General features: G+C 46.2%; 1 protein-coding gene across 3 annotated transcripts in view; it reads right to left on the bottom strand.

Annotated features, from left to right (window-relative positions):
- The window catches only part of LOC144509981 (N-acetyllactosaminide alpha-1,3-galactosyltransferase-like), a 65,843-nt gene extending 62,615 nt beyond the window's left edge, over window positions 1-3,228 (bottom strand). For 2 of the 3 annotated variants that reach the window (XM_078239055.1, XM_078239054.1), the window contains exon 1: window positions 2,994-3,219. In XM_078239055.1, coding sequence (XP_078095181.1) covers window positions 2,994-3,022 — 29 coding nt within the window. In that variant the 5' untranslated portion in view covers window positions 3,023-3,219. Of the gene's footprint in view, window positions 1-2,993 lie in introns of all 3 variants that reach the window. The other variant, XM_078239056.1, reaches the window with a different exon arrangement.
- Between the last annotated feature and the right edge of the window lie 11,582 nt (window positions 3,229-14,810).

Consider the following 14,810-nt stretch of genomic DNA (forward strand, 5'->3'; position numbering starts at 1 on the left):
GGGAGCTGTTTGCAGCCATTTCCACCAAGTCTTTGAACCAGACTCAAAACAAGCTGTCGGAGACACGAGTCAGCCACAGAGCATAACCAGCTCCAGTAAAAGATCACCTAACAACCAACCTCTTACAAATTGAACAAGAAAGCTCACAACCTGCTATGAAGGTTGCTCCACTTTACAAGCTGCTCCCATCAATTTTAAAAACATCAAAACCATCCCAAAAACTGCACGTCCACCAGATGGGAGACCAGAGCTCGTAAAACAGGATAACTGTAATATGTAAAATGTCTGATCTACATGTGAATCATAGAATCCTACAGCGCAGGAGGCCATTCGGCCCATCGAGTCTGCACCGACCCACAATCCCACCTAGGCCCTATGCCCGTAACCCCATGCATTTACCCTAGCTAGTCCCCCCTGACATTAAGGGACAATTTAGCATGGCCAATCCACCTAACCCACACATCTTTGGACTGTGGGAGGAAACCGGAGCAAACCCACCCAGACACAGGGAGAATGTGCAAACTCCACACTGACAGTGACCCAATCCGGGAATCAAACCCGGGTCCCCGGTGCTGTGATGCAGCAGTGCTAACCACTGTGCCACCGTGCTGCCCGTGAGTGTGCTTAATGTTGCATTTAGTTCGAGGCAAGTGCAAGAAAATAAATAACCCGCTTATTTTCAAATCTCACAAGAGCTTGCTACTGAACAATTTAATTAGAACACACACCCCAACTATGAAGATACACACCTATTTCCACATGAAACACAAATGATCACAGACAGTAAGGGAGCATATATATCCTGTCCTACACAATTAGTGCAGGCTCCTGCAGTGACAATATGAAGAGTAACATGCCGACACTATAGTTAAGAAAGTCCACCAACGCCTCTACTTTCTCAGAAGACGAAGGAAATTTGGCATGTCAGCTATGACTCTCACCAACTTCCACAGATACACCATAGAAAGCATTCTTTCTGGTTGTATCACAGCTTGGTATGGCTCCTCTCTGCCCAAGACCACAAGAAACTACAAAAGGTCGTGAATGAAGCCCAATCCATCACGCAAACCAGCCCCCTATCCATTCACTCTGTCTCCACTTCCCGCTGCCTCGGGGAAAAGCAACCAGCATAATCAAGGACCCCACGCACCCCGGACATTCTCTCTTTCACCATTGGGAAAAAGATACAAAAGTCTATGGTCATGTACCGACTGACTCAAGAACAGCTTCTTCCCTGTTGCCATCAGACCTTTGAATGGACCTACCTTGCATTAAGTTGATCTTTCTCTACACCCTAGCTATGACTTCTGCGCTCTCTCCTTTCCTTCTCTATGAACGGTATGCTTTGTCTGTATAGCGTGCAAGAAACAATACTTTTCACTGTATACTAATACATTTGACAATAATAAATCAAATCAAAAAACATTGCAAAATATAACAGTTAACTTAAGAATATCAAGCACATGTTCTTGTTGCATTCGATCAGACTTCCACTACTGTGTTTGCCACTTTTGTTTCATGGATTTTAAATGCTTTCCTTGCAAATCAAAAAAATAATCCTATGCATGCGCAGGGTAGCTCCAGTAGCTAAAAGGTATTCAACGAGCATTTATTATTTGCATAAAAGTTACCCAGATAGAATTATAGAATCCCTTCAGTGCAGAAGGAGGCCATTTTGCCCATCTAGTCTGCACTGACCCTATCCCCACAACCCCATTTATTTACCCTGCTAATCCCTCTGACAACTAAGGGGCAATTTTGCATGACCAATCCACCTAGCCCCGCACATCTCTGCCACATAATAAAAATAATTAAATTGTAAATAATAAAAAGTTCAGGCTCACCTATGAGAGTGAACACATTTACCAATGCTGAGGTGAATCTAGGACAAAGTACAGATGGACAAAACTGGTGTATAAAGTATCAGGACCATTCCAAATCTGATATTTGGTCAAGTTTAAAAGTCTAAAGTTTATTTATTCGTGTCACAACTCGGCTTACATTAACGCTGCAGTGAAGTTACCATGAAAATTCCCTTTTGATCCACGCTAGGTCAGGAGTGGATCCCAGTGCAGTGTTAATGACTTGTGACTAATAAATAAACTTTAAAACTTTAACCTAGGAGGTGGAAAAGTGGACCATTTTGTCTACCCAGCACTGACTGAAGCAGGTGAAGCTATATTAAATCCCAGGGCACCATTAGCTCCTGACAAGATGTTGCTCTCACATTGGGAACAGATAATAAAAAAGAATGAATACTTGGTTTTGGGGTCACAGACAAGTGTGCGTCATTGGAAATATAAAAAACAGAGAGGTTTAAAAATAAAAATACATATAATGACAGTGTTACTGATGTCTGGATTACTGTTTGTTTCTTTACTGGGATTTGACAATCTAGAACTGGTTTAACAGAAGGAGTTTTCTCCAGAGGAGAATGATACATTGGATTGAAAACCCAATTTAATTGCATTTTTTAAGCAAGGGTAGGGGGGAGAGATACACGAAATGGGGAAAAAAAACTGCTGGAAATAGGATTGTGGCTCAGAACATTTCTCTCGCTAATTCACTTACGAGTGTTTATTTTAAACAGAAGTAGATACAAAACCAACACAAACAAATGAATCTGCAGCTCCTCACTTGAATCATTAATCACCTAGCACCAATTAATCGAACCATTTAACACCACCCCACACTTCAGTGAAGATCGTCCACCGCCTGTTCTCTCTCCCAAACAAACCACGCCACACTTCTTCAAGAGGAAAAAATAATTTAAAACCCTGAAGAAAATTGGACACAACAATAATTTCCATTGATTTTTTTTTTAAAACACCCTCCCTTCATCTAACATTTTTTTTTCCAAGGTCAACATTTCCAGAATAACCTTTAAAACAGTGACAGAATAAATAAAAGCTGACTGAGAAATAAAACAACTCCTGACAGGGAGAGAGAGCGGGGAAAGATGTCAGTGCAAAAGGGGAGGAAAAGTTACTCACTTCCCATAGGAGAGCCACCTTGGTGCCATTTCGAGGGGAGATTTTGCAGGAGGAAACTCATGAAGAGGGTTGTGGAGGTAGAAGGGGCAATGCTTCCCTGGAACACGCTCCCGCTTGCTGACCTGTTGCCTCCAGTTTGAGGCGTGTCTGTGCCGAGCTGCTCCGGTGTTAGGGGAGCGAGAGTGAGAGCGCTGTTAGGCGGACTGCTCACTCTGCCAGCTCTTGAGTCTCCCATACCAAATACAGCTCACAGTCAGAGAGGCCAGGAGAATGGGGGAGAATCGCCAGGCAGGAGGAACAGATACTTATTCCTCCTTCCCAAGAAATTACCTTTTAAGGGATTGTCCTTTACTTGTGAGGTTTTTTTAAAAAGCGCTCCCAAGTGATTGAAATCAAAGTTTGGTCAATACTCCCCCTCCAACAGACGTCAAAATGACTAAGTTGCACTCGGATGTTTTAATTGATCGATTTTAAAGTTTATTTATCAGTGCCACGAGTAGGCTTACATTAACACTGCAATGAAGTTACTGTGAAAATCCCCCAGTCCCCACATTCCAGCACCTAGGGGATTTTCACTGTAACTTCATTGCAGTGTTAATGTAAGCCTACTTGTGACTAATGAATAAACTTAACTGTTCGGGCACACTGAGGGAGAATTTAGCATGGTCGATGCACCTAAACAGCATGTCTTTCGGGCTGTGGGAGGAAACTGGAGCACCCGGAGGGAACCCACGCAGACACGGGGAGAACATACAGACTCTGCACAAACAGTGACCCAAGCTCGGAATCAAACCCGGGTCCTTGGCACTGTGAGGCAGCAGTGCTAACCACTGTGCCACAAGTAGGCTTACATTAGCATTAACGGAATGCTGCAAAACCTTAGCAGGTCTGACAGCATTTGTGGAGAGAGAATAAGTAAATATTTCGAGTCTGGATGACCCTTCGTCAGAGCTCTGACTCAAAACATTGGCTCTATTCTCCACAGATGCTGTCTGATCTGTTGAGGCACGGTAGCACAGTGGTTAGCACAGCTGCTTCACAGCTCCAGGGACCTGGGTTCAATTCCCGGCTCGGGTCACTGTCTGTGTGGAGTTTGCACATTCTCCCCGTGTCTGCATGGGTTTCCTCCGGGTGCTCCGGTTTCCTCCCACAGTCCAAAGATGTGCAGGTTAGGTTGATTGGCCATGCTAAAATTGCCCCTTAGTGTCCTGGGATGCGTAGATTAGTGGGTAAAATATATGGGGGTAGGGCCTGGGTGGGATAGTGGTCAGTGCAGACTCGATGGGCTGAATGGCCTCTTTCTGTACTGTAGGGTTTCTATGATTTCCAGCATTTTCTGTTTTGGTTTCAGATTCCAGCATCTGCAGTATTTTGCTTTTAGGCTTACATTAACACTGCAATTAAGTTACTGTGAAAATCCTCTAGTCGCCACAATCCGGTGCCTATTCGGGTACACTGAGGGAGAATTTAGCAAAGCCAATGTACCTAACCAGCACTTCTTTCAGATTGTGGGGGGAAACGGAAGGAAATCCAGGCAGACACAGGGAGAACGTGCAAACTCCGCACAGACAGTGACCCAAGCCGGGAACTGAACCCGGGTCCCTGGAGCTGTGAGGCAGCGGTGCCACCCGTTCAATTATGTTCACTTGTTTCAAGCTCTTTCACCACCAATTGTCAAACTCAAAAAAAACCCCAGCTCTGACAAAGGGTCATCCAGACTCGGAACGTTGGCTCTATTCTCTCTCCACAGATACTGTCAGACCTGCTGAGATTCTGCAGCATTTTCTGTTTTTGTTTCAGATTCCAGCATCCGCAGTGTCTTGGGCGCACTCTTACCACCTGTTCATGCCACGCTCCTGCTGCGGCAAGGTCGAAGAATTTGGCGGACAGCCAAATCTCCATTCACTGTGGCGGGATGGGAAAATCCCACCGACGTGAACGGCCGTGCTAAAATTCTCCCTCAATGTATCCGAACAGGCGCCGGAGTGTGGTGACTAGGGGATTTTCACAGTAACTTCATTGCAGTGTTAATGTAAGCCTACTTGTGGCCACTAAATAAACTGAGGTGTACCAGCTCAGGTGTGGTCCTGTAGGTGTTCCTTTTTACTTGCTTACTGGTCTTAGTCTCAATGCTGGTGTCTCCACTTCACAAACCCCTTATGTTGTGTTCTGGGTTTTAATGGTTGGATCCTGTGCACGGACACTTTGTCTTTTCAATAACTCAGGCAGGGGTTTAGCATGTTTGTGCTGGTCTCCTTTTACCTCTGCGTAATTGAATAGGTCTCTTATTTCTTCATGATCACTTGGAGGGAGTATCTTGTTTGGCAGAGTTGTCTTCTACTTTGCTGAGACGAAGGGTCATCCAGACTCGAAACGTTGGCTCTATTCTCTCTCCACAGATGCTGTCAGACCTGCTGAGTTTCTCCAGCATTTTCTGTTGTTGTTTCAGAATCCAGCATCCACAGTATTTTGCCTTTGTCTTCTACTATTCTTCCATTCAACCGATGATTTCATGTCAGCTTTGAGAGTTGCGGATTGGAGTGACAATGAGGCAAAGTTTGGATCTTCCTTTATCTCTCTGTCTTTTTTGAGGGTTCTCTTGACTATCTGGATGTTGTCTTTCTATAAACCTGTGTCCCCTGGGTAATGCGGTAATGACGTTTTGAGTTTGATTCATAAATTCATAAGATATAGGAGCGGAATTAGGCCATTCGGCCCATTGAGTCCGCTCTGCCATTCGATCATGGCTGATATGCTCCTCATCCCCATTTTCCTGCCTTCTCCCCATTGTTCTGGATCAGGGTAATAGAACACTATCTCCTAATGAGATGTCATCTCTGATAGACCGTATTGCTGGCTGTGTATCTTCTCAGGATATGTCCCTGGATCACTTGGAATTATAGAATCATACAGTGCAGAAGGAGGCCATTCAGCCCATCGAGTCTGCACCGACCACAATCCCATTCAGCCTCCATCCCCATAACCCCATGCACCTACCCTAGCTAGTCCCCCTGACACCAAGGGGCAATTGAGGATGGCCAATCCACCTAACCTGCACACCTTTAGATGGTGAGAGGAAACCGGAGCACCCGGAGGAAACCCACGCAGACACGAGGAGAATGTGCAAACCCCGTACAGACAGTGACCCAAGCCAGGAATCGAACCCGGTTCCTTGGTGCTGTGAGGCAGCAGTGCTAACCACTTTGCCACCATGCACCCCTTAAAAAAGTTACTGGGCTCATCTGGGATTTGAACCCGGGACCTCCCGCATTTTAATGCTAGTCACCCTAAGCGAGAATTGTACCCCTAGACCAACGAGCCACCCACTTGCTGAGTGAGCAACTGTAGCCCTTTGCCTTTGCTGATCTCATCTGTAATTTGACTCTGTTTAGGTGATGCTACAATCACTAGATGATGGGTCTTTGTACCCGGATCTTTTAGCTCATATTTCTCCTGGGATGACATCCAAGATAGGGTATCTATTGGCACCATTTCTCTTCCTGATTTATACTCCATAGGGAAATCATAACTTTGAAATCTCAGTGGTAACTTCTGCAGTCTTGCTTCTGCATGACGTGGATTTGTTTTGTAGATCTTCTCCAGTGGATGATGATCCCTCTCCACTGTGAACTTTCACTCAGAGAGATACGTATGGGACATTGCACTATAGCAATTCACCAAAGATCCTTAGACAGCACTTTCCAAACCCACGACCACTTCCATCTAGAAGGACAAGGGCAGCACATAAATGGGAACGCCACCACCTGCAAGTTCCCTTCCAAGCCACTCACCTTCCTGACTTGGAAATATATCACCATTCCTTCGCAGTCGCTGGGTCAAAATCCTGGAATTCCCTCCCTAACGGCATTGTGGGTCAACCCACAGAACATGGACTGCAGCGATTCAAGAAGGCAGCTCACCACCACCTTCTCAAGGGCAACTAGGGATGGGCAATAAATGCTGGCCAGCCAGCGACGCCCATGTTCCAATAATGAATTTTTTAAAAGATCTCACATCCATGCCTGATTGCCAGAAGCTGTTTCTATGTCAGCTTATCTGTTCTTAGCTGATGCTAGAGCTTTAGATGTGAATGCTGTTAGTTATCTCTCTTGTACCAGGGCTGTTCCCAGTCTCTTTGTAGAAGCAACTACCTGTAGGGTGACGGGTGTTGTTCTGTTGTGGTATGACAGACTTGTTTCCTTGCATACTACTTCTTTGAGTATGCTGAAACCTGTCATGTGTGACTGATCACTGGTGTTCAATGTCTTCTCTCATTAGCCCTTATAGGTTTGCAATGTGTTCTGATGTGTGAGGTGTGAAAGAACTCATGTATTGGATCAAGCCGAGGAAAAATCCCAACTCTTTTTTTAAATACTTTTCCAATTCAATCAAATCAAATCCAATTCAGAGTCTCAACAAGTTGAGACATTTCAGATCCAGGCTGACAAGACAGGGCGAGCGACCAAACCACCCAGTCCTGGGCCCAATCTACATGAGCCAAGCTGATTGGAGAAGGGGGAGGTTCCTCCTCCAAGACTTGAGCTCATTTGCATCTTAGCCAAAAGGCTGAGATGCCGCTTTAAAAAATTGCTTCATATGAAACATATGAAGCTTCAGTTTAACCTAATGACCTCAACCAAGTGCGGCCGACCATGGGCTGCCGACCATACTACACTTGATCTTGGCCAAATCCCAACTCTTTACTATTTCTTGAAACTTCCTTATCAGAGAGAGCTGTGACTTTCTCAGGACTTGTCTTGACTCTGTCAGGTGTGTACCCCATTCTGAAGAACTGGCATTCTGTCAACTTCACAAGACATTTAGTTTCAACCCAGCTTTGCTGGTTCTCTCCATGGCTTCACGTACATGACAATCATGATCTTTTTCACCTACATTATAGATCTGGTTATCACCAGCTGTGCTGTGTTCCTCTGCTTTCCTCCTCTGCTGGCAAACATCCTGCTTCACTTTAAGGTCAAAAAGTAGATGCAGCAATTTGTGCCAGTTGGTGTGTCGAATATTGTCAATGGCAGAAATTCCTTCTCAAACTCCACATTCCAGAAGCTATTTCCACCCATCGACTCTGTCTACACTTCCGCTGCCTTGGGAAAAGAGCCAGCATAACTAAAGATCCCACGCACCCCGGACATTCTCTCTTCCACCTTCTTCAGTCGGGAAAAAGATACAAAAGTCTAAGGACACGTACCAACCGACTCAAGAACAGCTTCTTCCCTGCTGCCACCAGACTTTTGAATGGACCTAGCTCGCACTAAGTTGATCTTTCTCTACGCCCTAGCTACGACTGTAACACTACATTCTGCACTCTCTCCTTTCCTTCTCTATTACCTGTATAGCGCGCAAGAAATAATACTTTTCACTGTATGATAATACATGTGACAATAATAAATCAAATCAAATCATTATGTATGCTGAAAATGTTTGCCCCTGCCAGTGCTGGTGTGACCTCTTCCAGTGTCGGAATGGGCTGGTGATCTCTCTTGTTGACTTGCTGAAGATCTTTTGGGACCAGGCAAATTCTTAGTTCATCACAACGGAATTTAGCCAACCCCCAGGCTCTGTGACAAGTGGTGATCATCTTCTTTTCTCCCACCTCTTGGAGCTCCCTTTAAAGCTTTCCTTTTAGCTCTGAGTATTTTACGTGGCCGGGGGGGGGGGGGGGGGGGGGGGGCGGGGCGGGGGGGGGGGGGGGGGGGGGGGCGGGGGGGGGGCGGGGGGGGGGGGGGGGCGGGGGGGGGGCGGGGGGGGGGGGGGGGGGGGCGGGGGGGGGGCAGTCGGGGGGGGAGTCGGGGGGGGGTGGGAAAGAGTCACTGGTTTTCAGCACCGATTTAATATCAATGTGATACTCAAAATCTCCAATGTAGCCAACCATCTCATTAAAACATTCTGTATATGTTTGTACCCTGGATCTTCCTTGCATCTGATCAGAGGGCACTTTTCAATGGGTGTACTTCCTTCAAACCCCAATGTCACCTTTTTCATGTTAAGGTTCACTGAGATAAGCTGGAGCTCTGCAGCTCTTCACAACCACTCGACTCGGCAAGATAGCAGGAACATCTGTGTCAGTGACGTAGAACATAAAATGAACATCTTTTCCTGGTGGTTGCATTGTTCAGAGGAGGTTCACCAGGTTGATTCTGGGGATGAAAGGGTTGATGTATGAGGAGAGATTAAACAGTTTAGGCTTGTACTCACTGGAGTTTAGAAGAATGAGATGGCATTTGATCGAGGTATATAAAATACTAATAGGGATTGTTAGAGTAAACATAGACCGAATGTTTCCCCTTGTGGGGCAATCTTAAACAAGAGGTCACAGGTATTGGTTGAGAGGCAGTAGATTTAAAACTGAGATGAGGAGGAACTACTCTGTGTCTGTGTGGGTTTCCTCTGCATGCTCCTGTTTCCTCCCACAGTCCAAAGATGTGCCGGTTAGGTGGATTGGCCATGCTAAATTGCCCCTTAGTGTCAGGGGGACTAGTTAGGGTAAATGCATGGGGTTATGGGGATAGGGCCTGGGTGGGATTGTGGTCGGTGCAGACTTAATAAAAAGTACGGTGGCACGGTGGCACAGTGGTTAGCACTGCTGCCTCACAGTGCCAGGGACACGGGTTCGATTCCCAGCTTGAATCACTGTCTGTGCAGAGTTTGCACATTCTCCCTGTGTCTGCATGGGTTTCCTCCGACAGCCCAAAGATGTATGGGTTAGGTGGATTGGCCATGCTAAATTGCCCCTTAGTGTCAGGGAGACTAGCTAGGGTAAATGCATGGGGTCATGGGGATAGGGCCAGGGTGGGATTGAGGTCGGTGGAAAACTCAATGGGCCGAATGGCCTCCTTCAGCACTGGAGGGATTCTATTTCTTGCAGAATTTGTGGAACTCGCTGCCCCATAGCACGGTGGAGTCTGAATCATGAAATGGTTTCAAGAAGGAGATGGATATATTTCTGGTTTTAAAAAACAGGTTAAGGGGATAGGGAAACAGGTGGGGAGGTGGATTTGAGATCAGGGAGAGATCAGCTATGATCTGATTGAATGGCGGAGCAGGCTCGAAGGGCTGAATTGCCTGCTTCTGCTTCTAATTTCTACGTTCCTTTATGTGTCCCTCTGATTTGGGTGATTCCTCACTGCCGAACCTCAGTTCCTTCGTATGCAGGTAGTGTGGTGTTGCCTTATTTCAGAGCGCCTTTCCTTGGGTGCTCGTTTACTTTTGAGTTTTCAGGAATCTGGTACAGTTTGATGTTACCTGCGCTTCAGTATCGAGATTCAGATTTGTGGCCAAGACCTTATCCCTCAGCCCATCTCTGAGCTAGATGGCTATGTGAATTGGTGTTGGGGGTGAGTTCGATTGAAACTCTGTTGACCTGGATGAGCGGTGGAAAGAAAGATAACTTGTTCTCCACTCTACACCGATAGCTCTGTAACAAAATACTTAACCTTTTATGAAGTCCACCAGTCTTCTTTTTTCTTCCCGATCAGCAACTTATATCCTTGTTTTCTTTCAAGAAAACTCCATCATTTGCTTTGAACTTTTACACAACAACAGCAGCAACAATGAACACTCCCAATATGTTTTGTACATACAAAAATATATATTCCATAGAATCTCTACAGTGCAGAAGGAGGCCATTCAGCCCATCCAGCCTACATCGACCATAATCCCACCCAGGCCCTATCCCCATAACCCCACGTATTTACACTACTAATCCCCCTGACACTAAGGGGCAATTTAGCACGGCCAACTCAACTAACCCGCACATCTTTGGAGTGTGGGTGGAAACCAGAGCACCCGGAGGAAACCCACGCAGACACGGGGAGAAAGTGCAAACTCCACACAGACAGTAACCCAAGCCGGGAATTGAATCCAGGTTCCTGGCGCTGTGAGGCAGCAGTGCTAACCACTGTGCCACCATGCCGCCCTAAGAAGTGTCCTGAAGAAGATATGAGGCTGTCCCACCTTTCTCTGCGTTAGGGATTCTGTCGGGCTGACTGGGCCAGAAAACCAGCGGGAAGCCTCTGGCAGTTCCTTGGGGAATGCTGGATGGGATCTTTCCCTTCAGCCACTGAAATGCCCACCAGCGGATTTTTCCTGCGATCGAGTTCCTGGCGGTGGCACTCCCACCCGCCAATCAGAGGCTGGCAGCTCGTCATTGACGCCAGCAGGAGCAGTGACTCCTGGCGGACACCCACCTTACCAAGGCCGAGGATCATTGTGGCCGAGGGCGAGTACATGTGGGATGGGGATTGTGGGGTGGAGATCATGGGAGAAGGGAGAGGTGGGGGGATCGGAAGCGTGGGCAGGCAATGGCTTTCAGCAGTCACCCCCTTACCTGATGCCAGGTTCATCAGGAGTCTGGATGACCTTCAAAGAGCGTGGGAAAGACATGTGATCCCAATATAATCCCTGAACTACCACAAGGTTGCAGTGCACTCAGTGATAATGGGTTTCGATTGACTCATTAATGAATCTCATTGGCATCCGGCCAGTGGCAACTGGAAATCCTGTGTCAGCCTCTTCCACTGCCTCACACCTCCACTTAATCAGGGGAGGTTTTACCTTGCTGGGAGACTGATGTGGAACCTCTCCCAGGATCTCTTCCTTTATCTGTGTTTTATTACCTGCAGACTGTACTTTTCCAATGTGCTCCTGTATCCTGGCTGGTCCATAAACTCAAGCTTTTCCAAACTTCCACTGCCTGTATCCTAAACTGCACCAAGTACCATTCACCAACTCCTCTGTTCTCAAGGACTTACATTGGCTCAAAGTCAAAAATGTTGTTTGATAATGTTCCTCTGAAACATTTCCTTCTGCTAAATACATGTTGGAAGTGGAAGTTATCATTGCTGTTGTGAAAGGGGTAGTAATGATAACTGGTAAGTAAATAAGTAATGATAAATCATTCCTTTTCTTCCTCGCAGGGTCAACGTGAATCCCCTCAATAGCTGACATACAGTGTTATCATCTTCTATTCCCTCCAACTCCACCTTCCACACTGTTAGTCACAATTCGCAACCCTCCTCCCTTCATCTAAAGGCTGCCTGAATTGTATTGTCATCCCAAAAATACCACCTTCTCCCAGTATGGTCCCGGAGAATTTGAATCGATTGTTTCATACTGTGTGTTGAACCACACATAGACTTGTCTAATCTGTTCTGCATAACACGTTCTGCACTAGATGAGATTTGCTATCCTAGAATTCTTTTTCCTTAATCCCTTTCCCACACTCAGAAATGTCCCTTGTGGTGCCTCCATCCTACGGGTGTGAGTGCTGTCTGGTATATCCCCAAAGTGGCTCTTAAACATAGAAACATTGAAAATAGGAGCAGGGGTTGGCCATTCAGCCCTTTGAGCCTGCTGTGCCATTCGGCCCTCTGAGCTGCTCTGCCATTCATTTTGATAATGGCTGATCATCAAATTCAAAATCCTCCTCATGTGTCAAGTCTAGTCAATAATTGCTGGCAAATTATTCATCCTGGGAAAGCATTACAGTCTTGACTCTTCTTGCATGTACTCTCCATCTGTGTTATGGAGCAAGAGTAGGCTGTTTACCCCTTCGCGCCTGCTCCGCCATTTAATAAGATCATGGTTGATTTGAAAGTAACCTCAGATCTGCATCCTGTCTACCCCCAGTAACCTATCAGCCCTTTGCTTACCAAGAATCTATCCGCCTCTGCAGGATTTTCCATCCCCACCCCCCACTTCCCCATGGTATGTTTTCCAATAGTGAAGACTCATCATTGGCCACTGGAGAGATCCTCCGGTCCCGCCGATGTCTACGATGTTTTGCATGGCTCGCCCATCCCACCCGCCACCAAGGAAGGTTGTCGCCTTCTGTGAGACCAAAGGATCCCACCGGTGGGAAGGGCTGGAAAATGCTGCCCAAAGTCTCTGCTTCCACCACCTTTTCAGGAAGAGAGTTCCAAGGACGCTCTGAGAGAACAAACTGCCTTGTCTCTAATTTAAATGGGCGACCCCTTACTTTTGATCAGCAATGCCTAGTTCTAGATTCTCCCACAAGAGGAAACATCCTCTTCACTTCCACCGTGATTTACAATCGAGAAACATTTGCTTATTTCTTATTCTTCACCATTATCCAGTTGAGATCAGTTAATCAGCATTAACTGAGTCTCAATCCTGGAACTTGTGGTCAATGAGTCTAAGATGCACACACTGTATCATAGAATCTCTACAGTGCAGAAGGAGACCATTCAGCCCATCGAGCCTGCACCGACAACAATACTACCCAGGCCCTATCCCCGCAACCCCACATATTTTCCCTGCTAATCCCCCTGACACTAAGGGGCAATTTAGCATGGACGATCCACTTAATCCACACATCTTTGGTATGTGGGAGTAAACCGGAGCACATGGAGGAAACCCAAGCAGAATGGGGAGAAAGTGCAAACTCCACACAGTCACCCAAGACTGGAATTGAACCTGGATCCCTGGCGCTGTGAGGCAGCAGTGCTAACCACTGTGCCACCATGCCACCCTACTTTTTTTTTCATTTGTGGGACATTGGCTGGGCCAGCATTTATTGCCCATCCCTAGTTGCCCTTGAACTCAGTGTCTCGCTCAGCCATCTCAGAGGGCAGTTGAGAGTTAACCACGTTGCTGTGGATCTGGAGTTACATGTAGGCCAGACCAGGTAAGAACGGCAGATTTCCTTCCCTAAAGCGCATTAGTGAACCAGATAGGTTTTTACGACAATCAACAATGGTTTCATGGTCATCAGTAGATTCTTCATTTTTTCCAGATTTTTTTATTGAATTCAAATTCCACCATCTGCCGTGACGGGATTCGAACCCTGGTCCCCAGAACATTAGCTGAGTTTCTGGGTTAATAGCCTAGCGATAATACCACTAGGCCATCGCCTCCCCTAATTTACCATCTGACCCATTGGAAGAAAGAACTCAGATATCTTACAGGAATCAGTCCATCGACATATTGAACAATGGGTTCGTCAAAGATTTGAAGTAATGAGTCTTTTGCCCTTCAGTCTCTGGACTATTACTAAGTAATCACCGTGCTTCCAGGCAGACTGATGTCTGCTGCAAGGTCCAGTAGATTTGGGAGAGACACCACAACTATTTAAATTTTAAATAGCCTATAACTCCTTTGGAGATATGTCTTTAAAATTTAAGAGCTCACCTCCAATCTGATGAGATATCGAAAGATTTGACTCCACACAATAAGAAGAGAATTGTGAAATTCTTCCAGTCAGGTTTTGACTGGATGGCAAGATTTTAAGCAAAGGTAGGGCTGGAACGATTAAACTGGACACATGTCCACTTTTAATATATCAGCAATTTGCATAACATTAGTAATGATGCAGTCAATGCAAGTCACAGCACTCTTACGCACTTAACAAAATTCATATTAATAATAATGCCCTTAGGAAAGGGATCAGTACTAATGGACTCAGAACAACTTCCATTAGTCGTAAGGCAGTTAAGGAACATTTTGATTTGATGTGGTGGACACAGAAATTGCTTTCAGGGATTTGTTAATACTTTGAGCTGCCTTTAGAAGGTTAAAATAAAAAGGGATTCCCCCTCTCCCCCCCGCCCCCCCCTTGATAAATAAGTATTTTACACAGTATGAAACTGGAACAGTCAGACCCTGCAGGTCTCACACTTAATAGAAACATATTATGGGCTGAATTTTATGCTTCTCCCCCCCACCACCAATAGGTTTGAAGGTGGAGCGGTCGTGTTAAGGCGAATGGGTGGCCTACCCACTGCCTCCCTGCCAGCCCCTGCTTCCACCACAATTCCCTGCCTGCCCATGAGCCAATCGAGG

This window comes from Mustelus asterias, chromosome 22 (genome assembly GCF_964213995.1).
Source record: "Mustelus asterias chromosome 22, sMusAst1.hap1.1, whole genome shotgun sequence".
Lineage (NCBI taxonomy): Eukaryota > Metazoa > Chordata > Chondrichthyes > Carcharhiniformes > Triakidae > Mustelus > Mustelus asterias.